This window comes from Monodon monoceros, unplaced genomic scaffold (assembly GCF_005190385.1).
Source record: "Monodon monoceros isolate NGI ecotype Baffin Bay Population unplaced genomic scaffold, NGI_Narwhal_1 Super_Scaffold_14, whole genome shotgun sequence".
Lineage (NCBI taxonomy): Eukaryota > Metazoa > Chordata > Mammalia > Artiodactyla > Monodontidae > Monodon > Monodon monoceros.
This window is the reverse complement of record NW_021703770.1, coordinates 47,158,125-47,179,567: the sequence shown is the minus strand read 5'-3', so window position 1 is coordinate 47,179,567 and position 21,443 is coordinate 47,158,125. Positions and strand designations below refer to the sequence as shown.

Sequence of the window (21,443 nt, the reverse complement as noted above, 5' to 3'; positions counted from 1 at the left end):
TAATTCGTGAAACATGTTAGAAAGAGTGGGGGTTTGATAAAGCTCCATTATCATCCTCTTTTACAGTTTTTGATAGGACACGGTAGAGCTAAGTGTTTGACCTCAGTTAAAGAGATGCTGTTTTAACTCTGTAAATTTGTTTTTCGTACTTAGCATTTTATGTACTATTTTAGTTTTCATGATTTATGCTGATTACTTATTACTTTTTTTGCCTGTAAAGCCTCATGATTTCTCTGTTATCATTGTGCTCTGAATAAGAAAATTGTTACTCTGTAATTTTTTAAATAACATTTTTTGTTTTTCTTGGCAGGCACTTTTTCATGGAAAGTTCATTGATACTGGTTTCTCTTTACCCTTCTACAAGCGTATGCTAAGTAAAAAACTGACTATTAAGGATTTGGAATCTATTGATACTGAATTTTATAACTCCCTTATCTGGATAAGGTTTGAAGATTTATCTTTCAATAAGGTATTTTCTTGAAATCAGTTTTACATATTTTGTTAATTAGTGGTTGTATATATTTATATCACCCAGAGACAACAACATTGAAGAATGTGGCTTAGAAATGTACTTTTCTGTTGACATGGAGATTTTGGGAAAAGTTACTTCACATGACCTGAAGTTGGGAGGTTCCAATATCCTGGTGACGGAGGAGAATAAAGATGAATATATTGGGTAAGGTGATCACCCGATTGACCTTAATTTCTATAACTACTAGAGCATGTTAGAACTATCTATACCCTTACCTTTATCCCTTGTTTGTGCCTCTGGGAAGATGTTCCACATTCATTCCCTCTTTCACTTATCCTTTTTAATCATTTTTCTCTCTACTCAGTCTTCCTCTCAATTTATAAACACGCTCTGACACCGCTCAAAAATCAAATGTAGTAAAAAAAAACAACAAAACCCCAGTTCCCTTGCCTCTGACATACATTTAAGTTCTTCTCAACAGTACCAGTATTCTTGAAATAAGAGTATGTATGATGACCTTCACTTTCCCACTGCCACCTGCTGTATGCATCCTACCTTTGTCCCGATCAAAAATCAGAGACCATTGGCAGCCTCTTCATTTCTAGATGAGGAGACAGAGGTGCTCTGTTCGATAGTAGCAAAACCAAGCCTGGAGCCACGCCTGCCTAAGCACTCTAACGCTCATTTCCTATTCCATCTCACTTTCCCTTTTTAACTGACTCATAATAGTGCTCACCACAACTTCTGTTGTGAAACTGTGTTCTCTTGAATTCTACACGATTCATACAGCATACTGATTTTCTTCACTTTCTTTTTTAATGATGGTTAAGAAGTACTCTGTTTTTAGACTTTTACCTCACATACAAATTACCTATTTTTAAATATCGTCTTTATTTTCAGTTTAATGACAGAGTGGCGCTTTTCTCGAGGAGTACAAGAACAGACCAAAGCTTTCCTGGATGGTTTTAATGAGGTTGTTCCCCTTCAGTGGCTGCAGTACTTTGATGAAAAAGAATTGGAGGTTAGGATCTTTTATTATGCTCTTATAGGGAATGTTAATGGGAGGAGGGACTGTTGTTACACACTTTTACAAAAGAATGTCCACAAGTTTTAAAATCATGTGGCACAATCTTCAATCCTCTCTCATTCATCCAAATGTTCAGGGGGTACTAAAATCCCAGCATTGGGTAAAGGTCTTAAGTTCTCCAAAATGTGCTGATGTCATGAGCACAGAATCATCAATCAGTGCCAACTGTTAGGGCTCCTAAAGAGTGAGTGCAACCTTATTGATAATTTGGGGAACTCCTGGTTTGGTAGTGAGTTACCCCAAAGACTAGATTTCTAAGTCATGAGTTCTTAGTGGTCTTAACTGTACTTTAGAATTGTTAGAAGTACAATGTATCAGAGATGCTTTTTTTCTTTTTTTTTTCTTTCCTTTTTTTTTTTTTTGTTTTGGTGATAAAATACACATAACATAAAATTTACCATCTTGAACGTTTTTAAGTGTACAGTTCAGTAATGTTAAGTATATTCACAGTATTGTGCAGCCAATCTCCAGAACTTTTTCATTTTGCAAAACTGAAACTCTATACCTATTAAACAACTCCCCATTTCCTCTTCCTCCCTAGCCCCAGGCAACTACCATTTTACTTTCTGTTTCTGAGTTTGACTAACTCTGGTTACCTCATACAAGTGAAATCATACAGTATGTCTTATTGTGGCTGGCTTATTTCAGTTACCATAATGTCCTCATGGTTCATCCATATTGTAGCATATGTAAGAATTTCTGTCGTTTTTAAGACTGAGTAATATTCCGTTGTATGTATTTGTTTATCCGTTCATCAGTCAATGGACCTTTGGGTTGCTTCCACCTTTTGGCTATCGTGAATAATGCTGCTATGAACATGGGTGTACAAATATCACTTTGAGACCCTGCTTTCAGTTCTTTTGGATATATACCCAGGAGTGGGATTGCTGGATCATATGGTAATTCTCTAGTTAACGTTTTGAGGAACTGCCACACTGTTTTCCATAGCAGCAGCACCATTTTACATTCCCACCAAAAGTATGTGAGGCTTCCACCTTTTCCACATCTTTGCCTATACTTGTTATTTTCTGTTTTTGTTTTTAATAATAGCCATTCTAATGGATGTGAGGTGATAGCTCACTGTGGTTTTGATTTGTATTTCCCTAATGATTAGTTATTGTGAATTCTCCAAGTCTTCTCCACATTAGATTAGAACACAGGCAGGGCGTTAGGAAGGTGCTTGCATTTCCCCCCACCTTCTTTGGGGGGCAGCCATCTTTGGTCCTCTATTAAGAAACTTGGTTTGTTCATGTAATCAAATGTGCATTTGAAAAATTAGCATTTTTCCCTATGTAGGAATTAGCCTTCTAGAAACTCTGACATGGGAAGTATATGAAAATCAGGACTCTGAGCCTGAATTACATGTAGACTCTGTAAACCTGGTTAACATCTCTTAATAGCTTGCTTACACAAATTAGCAGAAATGCATTAGTAGAATGGAAGATACTTTTTAGAGTAGTATTAATCATATTTTAAATCACCGACTTCATTAAGAATCTGAAGAAAATTTTAAAACTTTGTATACTCAAAATGCATATACCTAAAATATTCCATACCCCCGATTAAGAACTCCTGCTTTAGAGGCCCACTCAGTGAAAGAGGGATGTTACGGCAAGAGCCTGACATTAGAGCTGAGATGAAACTGAAACAGTAAATCGACAAGGATATTAATAGGTGCATACTTTATATCACCCTTGGCAGCATTTACAGTCTTTACTAGAGCCTTGTGAAATAGTTTGGCCATAAGATAATTTCCTTACACAGAGAAGGAGACTAAAGCCCTTATTGATTACTGATTTACCTTTAGCTCATAGTTCAGAGCTGTGAGAAAATGGACATTCGTGTTGTTTTGTTTTGCTTTGCCTTGACTTTTCTCCTCTTGTTCGTTCTTTTACTCCCATTTATTGTCTCTCTTAACCATGAATAATACCACAATAAGGGATATTCACACCATTATCCAAAATAATGGTTATTCATAATCATGCCATGCCCCTTTTTACAGGTTAAAATCTGTTTTAACTTTAAGAAGATAAAACAGTCATTCTTTATAAAAAAAACTCTCATCACACTAGGAATAGAAGGCAACGTCCTCAGTTTGATAAAGGGCATCAACAAAAAAATAAACCCTAACATCATTCTTAACGGTGATACCTTGAATATTTCTCATTGAGATTGGGAACAAGGCAAAGATGTCCACTCTCACCACTTTTGTTCTACATTGTACCAGATTCCTGAGCCAATGCAGTAAGGCAAAAGTAGAAGCAAAAAGATTGAAAAGAAGTAAAACTGCCTTTATTCACAGATGATAACATGATTGTTGACTTAGAAAAATCCTAAGGGACCTACCAAAAAACGACTAGAAATAATAGTGAATTTAGTAAGACTGTAAGGTACAAGGTCAGTGATTTTAAAAATCAATTGTATATCTTCTATATGTTAGCAGCAAACATTTAGAAATTGAAATTTCAAAGTTTCATTTACTAAAGCATAAAAAAAATGAGCAAATTTAGCCAAAGGCCTGTAGGAACTCTACACTAAAAACTTAAAACATTGCTCAGAAAAATTAAAGAAGATTTTAGTAAGTGGAGAGATATACCATGTTATGTATTGGAAGACTCAATATTGTAAATATGTCAGTTTTCTCTAAATTGAGCTGTATATTCAACACAATCCCAGTCAGTATCCCAGCAGAATTTTCTATAGAAATTGACAGGCTAGTTCTAAAATTACAAGGAAATGCAAAGGGTTTAGATTAACCAAAACAATTTTGAAAAAGGACAAGCTTGTAGGATGTTAACTACCAGATTTCAAGACTTATTATAAAGCCATAGTAGTTAAGATAGTGTGGTATTTGTGCAAGGATAGACAAAGAGATCAGTGGAACACTTAAAGAGTCCAGAAGTAGACCCATATGTATATTGTCGATTGGCTTTCATCAGAAGTAATATAGTTTGATGGAGAAAGGGGAAGTCTTTTAAACAAGTGATGCTGGATCAACTTGATATTCATATGGAAGAAAATTAATCTTAACCCCTACTTCAGCTCATAAACAAAGATTAATTTAAAATAAATCATAAACATAAATATGAAAGCTAAAAAGAAAACATAGAAAAATCTTAGTGTGGACAGAAGTGTCTTAGGAAGAACACAGTAAAGCAGTAGACCACACACACCCACAAAGGATGTTGGACTTCATCAAAACTAAAAACTTCCTTTCAAAAGATGCTGTTAAGTAAATGAAAAGGCAACCTACACACTGAGAGAAACTCTTGAGACAAAGGTCTTGTATCCAGAATATATTAAAAACTTGTAACTCAGTAAAAAGACAATTTTTTAAAGTAAGTAAAGACTCACTTTACAAAAAGAAGCTATGTACTTTTTTTTCTTTTTTAAATAAATTTATTTTATTTATTTTTGGCTGTGTTGGGTCTTCGTTGCTGCGTGCGGGCTTTCTCTAGTTGCAGCGAGCAGGGGCTACTCGTCGTTGCGGTGCGCAGGCTTCTTATTGCAGTGGTTTCTCTTGTTGTGGAGCACGGTCTCTAGGCGCGCAGGCTTCAGTAGTTGTGGCTCGCAGGCTCTAGAGTGCAGGCTCAGTAGTTGTGGCGCATGGGTTTAGTTGCTCCGTGGCACATGGGATCTCCCCAGACCAGAGCTTGAACCCATGTCCCTTGCGTTGGCAGGTGGACTCTTAACCACTGCACCACCAGGGAAGCCCAAGAAGCTATACTGATGGCACGTAAACATTAGATGCTCAGTAGTCATTGGGGAATTGCAAATTCAAACTAAATGTATTACCACTTTGGGATACAGTGTTAAATATACATCAGCCTTATGCCCTAGCAGTTCCACTAGTAGGTGTTTATTCATGTGGAAATGAAGTATATTTTCACACAAAGACTTTTCCATAAGTGTTCATCACAACTTTATTCATCAAAATCAAAAATTTGAAGTAACCTAAATGTCCAACAACAAGGGAATGGATAAATAAATTGTTGTATATTTATATAATGAAATACCACTCAGCAATATGAAAGAAGTACTGGTACCCACAACAACGTGGATGAATCTCATAAACATTGTGCTAAGCGGGAAAAGAAAACAGAAAAGAGAGGGGATATGTGTAGTATTGTCTCATATTCTCAAAAATCTAGTCTGTGGTTAAATCGTTGATCACCTAGAGCCAAAGATAAGGATGGTGGTTTTAACTGTGACAAGGGACACGATGGAAATATTCTACCTATTGATTATGGTAGTGGTTACACCGGTGTATACATCTGTCAAAGCATCTAACTCTGTACTTAAAATATGCACATTTTATTGTATGTAAATTATAGATCATAGTTGACTTATGAGAAATAAAGTATTATACTTTTTATCTTATTATGCCAAAAATAGTTTTCATCCCATATATAATAAACTGGAATTAATTTGAAAATTTCACGTATGTAGAATATTTTATTCCCAAAGCCTGGATAGATGAATAACAAGAGGTTAGTATATTTTTAATTTTAAATAGATAAGGTAGCATAGATTTAAAAAAAAAGAAGAACTAGAAACTTACTTGTAATTTGTATGTCTAATTTGGGATATATTTATAGTAAAAGAGATTATTCTGGCACACAGCTGATGTTTTTCTTGATGAATAGTTACTTTAAATGTTTTCAGTTTAAGTTCAGTAAACATGGGTGAGATAAAGTGCCATAGAATTCTGCATGTTAAATTGCCACAGATTTTGTTGGATTTGCTTACTGTGACCTTTATTTGATGTACACATAGCTGTTTACATAATTATGCATGTGCATAGCTGGGCATTAGCAGATTTCAGTCACATGGTTACTCTCTTCACTAAATCTTTACTGTGACCTGATACTGTGCTCCTTTCCCAGGTCATGTTGTGTGGCATGCAGGAGGTTGACTTAGCAGATTGGCAGAGAAACACAGTGTATCGACATTATACCAGAAACAGCAAGCAGATCATCTGGTTTTGGCAGGTATTTGCTTTTATCTTTTTGAATCAAAGTACTCAAAGAAAATGTTTTCTAATGAAATGGGGGTTTGAAAACTGTTCACTTTTAAAGTTGAGACTGCTTTTAGACATGGTATTTAGTCTTTGAATTTTAAGTCGGAAGTGCATAGCGTGAATACTTGTTAAAGGATTTTCCATTGCTTTTTTCCTAAATGAAAGAATAAGTGACTGTCTTCTTTAAATAATAGTTTAATGGTAATAGTTGCAGGTATAACATTTTTTTCTAGTAGTATGAAAGTATTCTATAAATTCCACTTAATTCTAGAAGTAAATGAGGAAGTATGTTTTTAATGAGAAAGTCAATGCAGATACTTAATTCCTCTAAAGGTGATAATATGCCAGGGAGTTAGAACAATCTAGAGGATAATGTCCAGGAATGACTTTTCTTTCCTCTCTCTCCTTTCTCTCTCTCTCACACACACTTTCTCTCTCTTTCCCTCTCCTTTCTTTTGTTTATGTTTGTGTGTTGTTTGAAATTTAAAATCTCTAGGCCAGGGATATTATCCACATAAATTTACTAATTGAGACTCATTTGAGCAGCTTAGTAACTGAATATCTGGTGTACTTGTGCTTAACTGTTTCACTTTCAGGTGAAAAGCCTGGGTTTTTCTGTTACTATAGAAAGATTTTCCAAAGGTTGCATCTTTTCATAAGGATATGTCATATGTTTATTGCTCCATACTTTAAAGAAGTGTGGACACTTCTAGAAATTTATCCTATGGATACACTTCACATATGCAAAATGGCTCATACCAGAGTATTTATTGCTACATTATTGGTACACTAGTGAAGACTTGAGACACCTAAATGTCCGTCGGGGGAAACTGAGTAAATAAATTGTAATATATCCATTATGTAATTCTGTACCTTGTCATCATTCTTTTTCTTAATGCAAATTGACAAAAATATTGGAGGATAATATTTTTCAATACAATATTAAGGGAAAAAAAGGTGTGTATATTATTTGGTTAAAAGGAAAATATATATTCTGTATAGACAGAGTGTCTGCTAGTGTATGAATACAGCATCTGTAAAGGTAGAGGGCACGCGAGCAGCAGTTGCAGAGAGCTGACATTGAGGCAGAGGTGCATGTGTGGGATGCTCTTCCTGCTGTGCCCTTCTACTGCCTTTGAGTTCCACACTATGTGCATGTATTATCTATTGTAAAAAAAAAATAAAGAAATAAACAAAAAGGTAAGAATAACTCTATTTTCAAGCCTAAAACATCAGAATTGCATCACATACAGAATGTGTGCAGGTATCTGTAATCTTCCCTTTTAGGCTCATTACCAGCTTCTTACTCCTTTTGTTCCCTGACTTTCCCTTTGGACTTTGTATTTATATACTCGAGGAGCTTAAGCCTTGAGTTATGTAAATCCAAATGAATAGTTGTGTTTTCTGAATTGGGTTTGTTTCTGGGACAGTGGTGAGGTTTATGCCAGACCTGGTAATAAGCTGTATTTCTTTGTCTTGATGAAATATGTTGCCTCAGCACAATTCTGTGCAGAAACATTTTTGGTCATAATTAGCACAACATTTTGTCCTATTGTTAGCTAAAGTTTAGTCCCTGTTTTTAAGATACATTTCTACTCTCAGACTGTTCCCTAAGTTCCTTGCCTTCAGTTGTAAGATACTCAGACCAATTCAGATCAGTATTTCACATTACCCATTTATGTCCACTTTGAAAAGAGATAGTCTGTGAACTAGATATATTTTTAGAAGAATGCATACTTTAGGTTTTCAAGTATGAAGAAGAGAGTTGGGAAAATGATGTTTAGTGGAAGAAAATACCACAAACTGTTGAAAGTGGCAGTTGGGAAGTATTTCTTCATCTTTGGTAGCTTATAGTGGAGAAGGGTAGGTGGCTCGGGTCAGGATAACAGTGGTTTAGAGCTCAGCCAGACCTGAGTTCAAATCTTAGTTCTGCTACTTATTAGCAGTTTGAGAAGGACAAATTATTTCACCTCTCCAGGCCTCCGTTTTCTTATATGTATAGTGCGGATGCTAATGGTAGTAGCTATCTCATAATATTGTTGTAAGGGCCAAATACACAAAAAGCATATGGCACAGCACATGGCAGGAGCCCTCAACAGGTGACAGCTGTAATAGTGTAGCCCAGCCACAACATCTGCCCTGGTCAGTGGTCTGACGGTGGACAAATGACAACCTTTCTAGGCCTCCATTTCCTCTCTGTAAGATGGATATAATAATAACAATAGTGGCCAACCTATGGTGTGATTGTGAGGATGAATTGAAGTAAGATTGATAGTGTACTGAGCATAGTGCCTAGCCTGAATAAATGGTGAATGCTGCAGCCAGTTACCACATATATTTTAAAACTAGTTTGTGTTAAATTTCTTCTTCAAGTTAAATTAATAATAAATTAATTAATTTATAATTAAATTAATAATTTAAGGCTCTACTATTTTCACTATTGAAGATAATCTAGTATTTATTTTATATCAAAGTAAATTTGATTTTGTTACACAGTTTGTGAAAGAGACAGACAATGAAGTAAGAATGCGACTACTGCAGTTTGTCACTGGAACCTGCCGTTTACCTCTAGGAGGATTTGCTGAGCTCATGGGTAAATGCAGTTTCTCTGTAGATAATTTTGGGATAATAATGGCGTTTAGACATACAACAGACTTGAACCATAGGATTATTCTTCTGTGCTTTATGTAGGGCATCTACCAGAATAAAAGACAAAAAAAGACAAGTGTACCGAATACACTTGTAAGACAAAAATGAAAGTCTGCTCACAAAGCCTGGTTGGCCATTGCTTTGTGAAGGGAGCAAGATTCTGCAGAAATACTTATCTTTCCACTTTGTAATTCTTATTCCTGGATCTTTGCAGCAGTAAGAAGCTTCTCTAGGCAGAAGTAACTTACATTGTAGTTTATTCTGTATCATTCAGGTTGACTATGTGACATGTTCTATTATTTGACTAGTTACCAAAAAGTTTAAAGGACCAGATAAATTTTGTCTTATTTTCCTGATTTAGGAAGTAATGGGCCTCAAAAATTTTGCATTGAAAAAGTCGGCAAAGATACCTGGTTACCAAGAAGCCACACATGGTAAGTTCAAGAATCTTAAATAGGAAGGTGAAGCCAGAGTGTTTTGTTTTGTTTTTTTTAATGTAAGACCCAGTGTAATTTCTTATTCATTAAAGTAGTCAGAATTTCAATTTTGAGAACAGGCTGATTAACATAGTATTCTATAACTAAACACATTAGAATGATTGGTTAATATAAATACTTGAGAAATGTATCCATTGATTCAACAAATATTTAGCATACCCACTATGTACAGAATGAGATTGAAGTGCTCCCTGCCTTTTATGAAGTTTGCACTCCGTTGGGGATGGGGACACAAAAGACACACAGATAAACAACTCTTTGCAAATGCTAGGAGTCCTTCAAAGGAAACCAAGAGAACAACTAGAGGGGAACCTCCTTTGGATTGGGTGGTCAAGGAGGTTTCTTGGAAACTGATGTTTAAGTTGAGTTTGATAAATAGCATGCTGTGGGAAGAAACAGGGGAAGTGCACTCTTTGTACAGGGTCGTTTTTCAAGGAAATAAAAGATGCCTTGGTGTGAATGGAACTTAATGAATCAGGGGAGGGGATAAAAGAATTTGGAAATGTAGGCAGGGGCTAAATTATGTAGAGCCTTATCGGCTATTATAAGGAATTTGTTTCTAAGAACAATTAGAAGCCTTTGAAGAGTTTTAAATAGCAGATAATGAGATCCAAGAAAAATCAGTCTGGCAACAGAGGAGAGAGGGAATTGGATGAGTGAGTGCGGGGAGACTAGTTATAGAACTCTCTTATAGTCATCCAGGCAAAAGATGGTGATGGCTTAAATGTACGTGGTTCTTTCAGGAGATCAAAACTATTTTCACACTAAGTCATTTTTGCCTTTTTATTGTTTTGACATTTGCACTTGTGGTACCAAAGTAATGGTGGGTCAACTGCTGTTGACTTAGCACAAGTCAAGGCAGTGGCACAAAACTGCTATCTCTGCATTTTTCAACACCACACATTTGAAGTTTAAAGCAAAAAAAAAAGCCAGGCTTATTGAAGGTTGTTCTTTATGAAGTATTAAAAACTATTAACTTTATTAAATCTTGTTCCTTGAAGTATGTATGTAGCTTTTTTAACATTCTGTATGACAAAATGGGAAGTCTGCATAAAGCACTTTGGTGGCTGTCTTGAGGGGAAGCTCTTAGGCAGTTGTTGAGTTGTAAGCTGAACAGCTTGCTTTCTTTATGGAACACTTTTTCTACTTGAAAACATGACAAACTGTTTATTCAGACTTTTTTCCTTGAAAATTAATGAAGTAAAACTTGTCACCTTAAGGAAAACAACTAACAGCATTTGTTGGTGATGATAAAATTGAGGTTTCATGCAAAAATCAGAATTTTGGAAAACTTGTATATACCACCTTGAGCTTGACAGCTTCCCAAGACTTTTTTTAATATTTGAAAATTCTTTATAACTTGGTGAACCAGTATTTCCAAATGACCGACGCATGATGTTACAAACTCATGCATGGGTAAAACATGCATTCAAAGTGTAAAATAAACCAATGGATTTCATATAACAGAGTACAAAAAGTTCTTTGATATGATTTCAAAACCCACATTAGGCATAACCTTGTCAAATTTAGTATATTATCAAAGAATAATATCCACAGTTATCTGAAAAAAATGAGTACATCTCTGTTTTCTAACTGCATGTCTGTATGGGGACAGTTTTCATATGCTTAATCTAAAACAATATAGTCCCACAGAATAAATGCTCACATAGGTATCAGAATCCAGATGTCTTCTATTAAGCCAGATATTAAAATGATTTGCAAAAATAAGAAACAAGGTCACTCTTTTCACTACTTCTTTGAAAATAGTCTTTTTTCCATAAAAATTTTACTTTTATTTCAAAGTAAATTACTTTTAAAATTTGCTTTAACTTATAATATGGTAAATATCAACAGCTATAATTCACATAAACAAAAGCTCTTTGGGTTTCTCAATATTTTTAGATGTGAAAAGGGATCCTGTGACCAAAAACATTTGAGAACACCAGGTTAGATTAAATTGGTGAAATCCAGTGGAGGAGAGATTGTTGAGGCAGGGACAGAGAGTTCATAACCAAATCAGATAATTCTTTAAGAAAGATGAAAAGAATTGGGATTTTGAGTGTGAGTTAAGGAACTCGCCTTTTATAAAAACAAGAACATTTCCTTTGTTGTAACAGAAGAGGAAGGAAAGTTGGATGTAAACTATAGATTTTAGATTTTGTGAAAGAATAATAGAGTTAATCCACTGTTGGTTTTCTCAGAGTATAAAGTTGAGGTCACTGGCTAACAGTGAAGAAAGGAAAGACTTGAGGAGAAAGAAAGGGAGAGCTGTCAGAGAGTAGAAATATGGCTGAGAATGCTGGACAACATTAGATTGCCCACTTGGATCTACTAGTTCATCTAAAGTGACACTAATCTACCTAAGTTGTCAGATTTTCCCTGCCGTAATTTTCAACTGTTAAGGTACAAGGAATGAGAAAGTAGAAGGTTGAATTCATTCAGGGTTTGAGTTTGAGTAAGTTCAAAAAGGAGAGAGAGGGTTTTAAAATATTTGCAAGGTAGTGATTATAATGATGGACCATGACCTCTAAAGTAATTATAATGATGGGCTGTGGCTTAAGTAAAAAGTGAAGATAGGAAGAGTCTGAGGACAAGATAGGATGGTGAGAAAGTAATGGATTAACAGGTTGGCATTTTAATTGAAATAAGTTGGGAAAGACAGATAATCAGAGAATAGAGTGTTTTAATTAGTAACTTCCTTTACTGGTGATGACAAGGTTCAAGGTATGATACTGAAGTAGAGGAACAGGTCACTGAGGAAGGGCAAGAATTCAGAGGCTGTGGCATTGCATGTCACCCATGTGAATGAGAGGACTATGAAGAAGGTGCCAGAGCTTTCAGTGAGTGAAGGAACATGGTCAGCAGGTGATAGCAAAAAGTGCAGAAAGAAGGTTGCATAGCCAGACTGTGTTTGCCTCAGAGGAGGAAAGTTTGTTGACTGGCTGCAGAGGAAATAGAATATTTCAGACTAGCTGGATTTCAGTTAAGGCAAGAGAGGAGTTGTTAAGACTATAGAAGCCTGCAAATCATAAAATATAAGTCCAAAAGAATGGACTGGAAAGGTCTGACACAGGTGGGGATTTAATTCAGATCAGGGGAAATACGGTTGATCAGTATTGGGATAAGAATTTAGATGAAAATAGATGATCCAGAAAGACTTGAGTCTTCGGTAGTGACTGAGGTAAGCAGTGCCGTAGTCTATGGTGGAAGCAGTCTTGATTATTCTCAGATTGGGTCCTACTGCTTTCATCCCCAGTGCTTTGCTTAGTGAGGTGGCAGCTTTCAGGGCAGGGGTGCTGCAGGCTATATACAGTGTATAGCAAGCCAATAGAGTACTGTTCCCTTAGAGTCCATGAGAAAAGTATTGATGTCTTCCCTTTTGATATATAAGAAAATAGAAGTAGCAAACTTTACTCAAAGCTGAAACTAAAACAAAAGCTAAAATAAAACTTAAAATAGTATTCTGATATTCACATAGTAAGTACTCAATAAAAGATGAATAGATTTTAGTATGTCTTTGTCCTTTTGTAAGCCAGCACAAAACATAATGGCTAATGTCTTAAAACAGGACCCTGTTTTGGATGTTTTAAAGTAATACATTTTCTTATGTGGTTCAACTCAACATTTACGAAATGTCTACTGTATACAGAATGGATCTGTGTTAGGAGAGTAGAGATGACTCTGCCCTTGTGGGTTTTGGAATCTAATGGAAAAAAGTCAGTCAGTCATAATACAGAGTAAAGTAAGTGCTAAAACAGAAGTAAAAAGAGCTTATGTATTACAAATGCCAACTCTCTACATATATTCACCTTCCATATTATATACATGGATAAACATGACCATAATTTGTGTATGATGTTTTAATTTTCACCAAATCCAAGAATTTACAGCATTTGCTAGGTCCTCACATGTGAAAAATAAAATTTTTACTTCGTCCTTTTGAAAAAAAAAAAAAAAGAGCTTATGGAGAGGGGAATTATTAAGTCTGTATAACATGTTCAAGGAGAATTCTTGGAGGAAGTTGTAGCATTTGGACTGATTCTTAATAATATTTTCATAGGCAGCAAAGGGTATTCCAGAACATAGGAGAGCCATAAGAGCATGGTCATAGAACAGAAAAGTGTGTGGTATGCTTGGAGAACATTAAATAAGTTGATAGGGGCTATACCGAACAGCATAGGCTTCCTTGCCCACTTCCCCATCCGTAGTCATTAGAAGCAGCAGAGGTTTTTTAAACCATCATGTCTTTTTAAGAAAGTACCCCTGGCAATGATATAAGGCTAGATAGGTTGTGAAGAAGTTAAAAATAAAAAGGATGCAAGATCAGTAGGCAGGAAATACTGATGGTCTAGATAAAAGATGATGGGGAAGTATATATAGGAGAATATAGTAGCAATAGAAATGATCAGGAGGGAAAAGATGGGGGAGATTTGGTAAATGGAATGACAGTTTGACAGAGGCAGGTGACTGGTTAGTATAGGGCTCTATTGAAAAATTTTTTCCTGACCTCAGCTCAGTATCAGACCTGTACCTTGAGGCATAGTTTAAAGGTGGGGGTGGGGAGGGGGCACACGATGGGAAGATATATAGTCCTCTTAATTGTTACTGTTAAATTAACAACTTTTCAAACAGAATAACATGGTCTGAGAAGAATATCATTTTAATTGGCTGCCTTGTTTCAAAAGGCTCTTTCTTGATTTACAGGTTTCCTGACTCTTACAAGGGCAGATAACTGGTAGAAGTAGTAGAAGGGAACTGGATAATCTATAGAAACCTTCCACATGAGAGAATGAAAGTACAGAAAGGTTTTGACTTCTCAGAGCTATTTCACTAGACACTAATAGTGGGGACCAAAATCCAAAACTCCTGAATCTTAACCCAGCTACTCAGTGCTGTATCTTAAAAAAATTAAATGTTATTTCACACCTTTCTAAATTGTAAAACAATACATTGATATTTTAAGCATTTTCAATATTTTCTACATTTCATCAGTTAATCCCAGAAGGGAATTCTTTGAGTCTAGCAAGACTGTAAGCATATTATTTTAGAAACGGTTATACATATGATGAGATTATTTGAAAAGACAAAAATATATATTTGGTTATTGACTGTCTCTACCCTAGAATGTAAGTTCAGTGAGGACAAGGACTTTACTTTTTCATCATTGTATCACCAGCTCCTGGAAAAATACCTGATATATTAAAGATTCTCAATAAATAAATGATGAATGAATTGGTGGGTGAGTGAGTGAAAGAAATGGACTCTTTAACCCAAGAGAAGTTAGGGGGACTCATGACATAATGTAACAATAATAGTATAGAAAAGAGAAAAATTAGTGCTTTTAAAAAAAAAATTCCAGCAGTTTTATCCATATTGCTACAATTATTATTTTTAATTCTAGCTTTCTCTGGGAAACGTTAAAATATTTTTGTGACTAGGTCTTAAATTTGAATTGACTGCTGTAAGAAAATTTGTATATTTAATATTATGTTAAGTAATAATACAGTAGTAAATTGTGTGTTAGAATACTTCTGGCAAAATTTTTACATTCTTCCTCTATTTAGTTTTTCAAATGTGCTTTAAAAAAATATTGTATTAGAAGTCTTTTCAGAGTTTGTTTTATTGAAAACACATCTGATTTTGTTTTTGTTTTTGTTCAGTTTTAATCGCTTGGATCTACCACCATATAAGAGTTATGAACAACTAAAGGAAAAACTTCTTTTTGCAATAGAAGAGACAGAGGGATTTGGACAAGAATGAATGTGGCTTCTTGTCTTGGAGGAGCTCTTGCATTTAAATACCCCAGCCAAGAAAAGTTGCACAGATAGTGTATATAAGCTGTTCATTCTGTACAGTGAATTTTCTGAACCCCTCAAAGTATAAATGTTTTCCGTTCTTCCACAGAAATATGCAAAACAGATCATCCTTTTCTACTTTATTTATTGTTCCCTTGAAGTGACTGACTAGGAAAAAAATCATCCTTAAATTTTGAAGTTGAAGCAAGCAAGAGACTTTAAAAATAAGTATATATCTATATAAGCATATATGATAGTGGCTCTAGTTTTATAGAGCTCAGAGTGTATTAAACATGACAGCCGTTCATTCAAAAATAATCTGGATTTGCTTTATTTCTGTTATCCAGGGGAAGAAGTACAAATTACTCCATGTATTTTTCCCTTTGTAACACCTCTTGAGGGTGTTTTGTTGCATGGCTGTTCAGGAAGGTATTAAGGGCTTAGGCCAAAATCTTACTTTGAATATGTTAAAAAATGCTGCTGGCTTTTCTTAAGATGGGTGCTTGAACCTGTCAGTTTGTTTTAAATAAATACAGTAGTTGAAAATTTTCCCTCTTTGCTACATCTCTAATATAGTCAGAGTCATGAATGAAACCGTAACTTACATGAAAGTCATATACTAGATCTACTACCATTTAGTTTATTCTAGAAATTGGAGAGAATTCACTGAGTAGCATAGAGGTTTGTTTACATGTTACTTTGGGAGGCTAGGTATTTGTGGAATTAAAAAGAATCAGGCACTTCTGTACTTTAGTTTTAAAATATGTGATGTTCTTTAAATTCATAATAAATTGATGCAATTTGATACTTAGGAACATATAAAAAGGTAATGTGAACTTTTCTGCTTTTGTTTGTGTTCAAAGTTTTGGTTTCATAAAGCCAGATGGATTGAAGACTTACATAAGCATTTGAAAACTCAAGTCTACTGATTTTCTGTTACTGTTTGCATATCTTCATTCCTCTTAAATTCATGAAAATTCCATGTATCTGAATAAGCTTATAAAAAATATTTTAGTCTCCCCCCTTTTTACATAGATTACTATTTTTGTTCCAATAACACTTTTTGTTTTTCATTATCAAGGACATTTACTGAACTACAAAAATGTATAACAAATTAAAATCTGATGTGAATATTAATGCTGCTTTAGCAAGCTGGGCTTCCCTATTAATATAAAAATTTAAATTTCCACTTGTAGCATTATTTCAGTATGTACTGTAAATTTCATTAACTTAAATTTTTTTTTTTTTTACAACCATGGAACTGACGTCTTAGAATGCTACCTGTAACATATTTCACTACTAAGTACATACAGAAGATACCAGTATACAATTTAACTTCCCTAAACAGTAGTTTTTGTTTTGCCAGAATTTTATTTTTCTACATATTAATTTAGATGGTCTTCTGCATTTTTATTCAGAATCCATAGTAAAGATGAAATAAAGTCCGTGATCCACTCGCTTGAATAGACTCTTTTCCCAAATCCTCACTATTAATGTTCTAGTTATTTTCATGCCTAATGAATAAAAAACAAACAAAAAAACAAGAAAACTAATGTACAGAACAGACTATGCAATAGAGGGTGACCAGTCTTCAAAAGGGCTGTTTAAATTATACCATGAAAGTACCACTGCTGATGAAGTTTGCTGACAGAAGTTACTGTCATTCAGTAGAGGCATGAGAGAACATCATGTAGCACATTGGAATGAAGACAGGAAGCTTTCAGGGTGCCCATCCCCCCTTCTCACTTCAGGTAAGAAATTACCATACAACAGATGAGGCTACACAGAGCCTACGGAGAGACCAAACCAGCATTCTGGAGAAGGCTGGTTTGGAGAACTTATCAGGTCCTTCTATCTTTCATATTAATTGTAGAAATCCAGACCTATAGGCAGGATTTATTGTCTTGATATACCTACTCAGTGTCAGTGAGAGAAACCTGAGACTTGTTTTTCCCCCCTCTTCCCATCCCTGTCCTGTGCTGGGCCAGGCATAGAGAAATTAGAAGTGCAGGGCTCACTGTGCCTGAACACAGACACTTCATGAGGAAATCAGCAAACGAGGGAGGCTCAGAAACAGGTTCATACTGTCACTTCATTTCAGTGCCACTACCCACCACCACCACCGCTAAACAGCCCAGTCAGTGGGTCACAGGCACAACACAGTTTCAGCAATCAGATTAGTTGTTTGTCTTCCAGGAAAAGAAGCTACAAGTGGTGTTTTTGTTTTTAGTACTTCCAGGGCAGTTAAAGTCAAAAGGGTTAACAAAACTCTTTGCCCTCCAGCCTTAGGTCAACCACCTAGCTTTTCCAGTTCTCAAAACTAGATAGGGTGGTATGGGCCAACAATGTCAGGCAATGCTGCTTCTGTTTAAAATGGCCCGACTGATGTGTTGCATCTGGAATGGGAAAACTCCAGGCACTTAATACGAAACCATAGCTTTGGACTTGCCAGAATGTGGAAACTTGTAACTGTATTTCCCTTTGAGATTCCTGAGCTGTCACCTGGGGAGATGATACTCCTGGGAGCTGCATGGATATGCTGCTACACAGACTGCTGCTGTAAGGTCATCTTTTGAATGTAAGGAGGCCTGACATTGACCTGCTGGGTGAGCTATGGTTTCTGTCCTTCTGAGTAAATTGGGGCCAGATGAAGCCTACTGTGGGCTTTTTGAGTCTTAATATTTGGCTGAACCTAAGATCCTCTAGTGGGCATTACAGAAGTCAAACAGAAATCTTCTCCGGTTGAAATAGGCAGGCAGATGAGACAATAAAGGTTCTTTTATAAGTCCATTGAACTTAAAAGCCAAACTTGAAGTCTACTGGGGATTTGGTCTGTCTCTCAAGGGAAAAGCCCAGACCTCATCAGAGGAGCCTTTACCTTAATGAGGTTCCTTTGTACCTAGTGTATACTCTTCAGTCACAAGACAGAAACATACAGGGCAGTGCAATGGGCCAGAACAGGACATTCATTAAATAAACTTCATGGCCCTTGCCAAAGTAATCAACCCCTCCTATTTTTTCTTCCCAGTAATGCCCAGGTACAGTCCAAACAGGTTGTATAGTGAACACCACATGAATACAACAAAAAAAACGGGAAACCACCCCCCCCCCCCAATCAACAAAGAGTAAAAGTCCAAAAGGGCCTCACTTTGGCAGCACGTATACTGAAACTGGAACAAAAGAGGCATCTCCTAAATGCCAAATTTTCTCTCCCCAGTCTTGACCAAGGAGAACACAATCAGATGATAATAGCATTTTTAAATATTTACTGATACTCATGGTAAATACATGTTCTTTAATCCTCACAATTCCATTAGGTTATTGTTTTTTTGTTTTGTTTGCTCCTTGTAATTATGTTTATTTTAAAAAGTGAGTCTGAGAGAAGTCATTTTTACAAAGTCCACAGCTGTTCCACAGTCTATGATTAAACACTCAGATAGGAAAATTTCTGGTAACGAGTTAATTGAGAGCTTTCAGATTATAGTAGGATTAACAGCCACATTTCAAATCAGATTTCTTCTCTCATTCTTAAAAGGAAGGAAACAGATGCATAAGAGGCAGTTATAATCACCCACAGCCCATGTCTGTAATATGTTTAAAAGACAGAAAACTACAAACTTCTGTTTACATGTATGTGAAGAAAAAGGCATCTCAAACTAGCAGTCAGCTCTGGAACACTCAAGAACCAAATCAAGTAGGGACTGCACAGGAAGGAGAATATAATGGGGTTTCGGGGTTCATTCGCGGAAGTAGTAGATCCCACCCTGAGTGGAGAAATGCGAAGAACCAGTGTGAGAACTGGTAAATCAGACTCCTGGGCACTCAAAAGAAAGAGGCTGAGGAAGCACACATAATCAGAATCCTGGGAAAGTACCACATTTTGGAGAAGGCAACTATTGCACTGTAAAGAGAGAAAAAAGATAGCAGCTCTATAAAAGACCCAGCAACCACACTTCTGGATGTTTATCCCACAGAGATGAAAATTTGTTGATACAGTTATATCAGCCTTAAGTTCATAGCAGCCAAAGACTGGAAACAGCTTAAATGGCTGGCCTAAGGTGGATAGTTAAATAAACTGGTACACCCATACAATGAAATATAATCAACAATAAAAAGGAACTACTGACTGAATTTAGATGCTTCTCAAAAAGGAGTTATGCTGAATGAAAAAAGCCAATCCCAAAAGGTCACATTCTGTATGATCCATTTATATAATGTTCTTGAAATAACAAAATTATAGAGAACAGATAAGTGGTTGTCAGACTTAGGGATGATGGCAGGGAATGGGTTTGACTATAAAGGCACAGCACTAAGAATTTTTGTGATGGAACAGTTCTGTATCTTGATTGTGGCAGTTACAAAAATTTACACGTGACAAAACTGCACAGAACACACACAAGTGAGATCACTTAAAAGTGGTAAAATCTGAATAAGGTCTGTGGACTGTACAGTTTCCTGGTTTTGATATTGTACCATAGTTATGTTACCAATGAGGCAAACTGAGGGAAGGATACACAGGACCTCTCTGTGTACTATTTTTTGACAACTTCTTATGAATCTATAATTATTTCAAACCAAAAAATATTTTTTTAAAGCCTTATATAATATCAAAGATAGAGCCTCGGGCTTCCCTGGTGGCGCAGTGGTTGAGAGTCCGCCTGCCGATGCAGGGGACGCGGGTTCGTGCCCCGGTCTGGGAAGATCCCACATGCCCGGAGTGTCTAGGCCCCCCGGAGTGGCTAGGCCCATGAGCCATGGCCGCTGAGCCTGCGCGTCTGGAGCCTGTGCTCCGCAACGGGAGAGGCCACAACAGTGAGAGGCCCGAGTACCGCAAAAAAAAAAAAAAAAAAGAGCCTCCCCCATAAAAGGCTTTACTACTGAAAGATAGATACCTTATTTTACAAAAACTGTATAGTACAGGATATTTATTACTGAACTAATCCAAACCCCTTACCTCCCATTTGATAACCTGGTGTTGCTGGTAACTCAGCACACACAAAAAGTCACACCTCCAAAAAATAACATTCAAAGTCACTCTAAAGTGAAAACAGAAAATGAGGAAATTTCAGATGAAAATGCTCAACACAGAGAAAACAGTAAAATTCTTAAGCACAATATACTAGTATGAATTAAATATAAATAAATAACTGCAGACACGAAAATATCCAAATTAGAAATTCAAAACTGGACAAACAACATGAGGATGTGAAATGCCTGTTAACTGAAATCAATCAGGAAAAAAAAATTGAAAAGACAAAAACATCTCAGAAGTGAAGACAAACAGTATCTAAGGAAGAAAACATAAAAAAATAAGGGACATGGAAGATAGAAATGAAAGAAGCCAAGAAAATGAAACTGAGAGGTAAAAGAAAAATTAGAGAAGTGATAAATACAAAAGGCAAAGAAGATCTAATATGCACATAATTAACTTGAGTCCCTGAAAATAAGATGGAACACTTTTTTTTTTGTGGTACGCGGGCCTCTCACTGCTGCGGCCTCTCCCGTTGCGGAGCACAGGCTCCAGACGCGCAGGCTCAGCAGCCGCGGCTCACGGGCCCAGGCGCTCCGCAGCATGTGGGATCTTCCCAGACCAGGGCACGAACCCGCGTCCCCTGCATTGGCAGGCAGAGTCTCAACCACTGCGCCACCAGGGAAGCCCAGAACAGTGTTTCCTTAAGTGCCATCAGTAAGGCCATTCTGGAATGAGGGACAATCTATAAGACAATTGGACTGGCCCCTTCAAAAAGTCAATGCTGTGAGAAAAAAAAAGATGGGGTTACTGTTCTAGCTTTAAAAAAACTAAGGCAGAAAATTAAATGCAATCTATGATCTTTGAATCTTGGTTTTTAAAAGTGTAAGACATTTTGGGACATTTGAGGATATTTGAATGTGGTTGGATATTAGATGATGATAAAGAATTACT

General features: G+C 36.2%; 1 protein-coding gene across 5 annotated transcripts in view; it reads left to right on the top strand.

Moving 5' to 3' along the window:
- WWP1 (WW domain containing E3 ubiquitin protein ligase 1) overlaps positions 1-16,528 on the top strand; it is a 116,789-nt gene extending 100,261 nt beyond the window's left edge. For 3 of the 5 annotated variants that reach the window (XM_029222516.1, XM_029222518.1, XM_029222517.1), the window contains 7 exons: positions 311-444; positions 536-676; positions 1,373-1,493; positions 6,446-6,550; positions 9,076-9,172; positions 9,590-9,662; positions 15,386-16,069. In XM_029222516.1, coding sequence (XP_029078349.1) covers positions 311-444; positions 536-676; positions 1,373-1,493; positions 6,446-6,550; positions 9,076-9,172; positions 9,590-9,662; positions 15,386-15,485 — 771 coding nt within the window. In that variant the 3' untranslated portion in view covers positions 15,486-16,069. Of the gene's footprint in view, positions 1-310; positions 445-535; positions 677-1,372; positions 1,494-6,445; positions 6,551-9,075; positions 9,173-9,589; positions 9,663-15,385 lie in introns of all 5 variants that reach the window. The other 2 variants (XM_029222519.1, XM_029222520.1) reach the window with 2 other exon arrangements.
- The last annotated feature ends 4,915 nt before the right edge of the window (positions 16,529-21,443 follow it).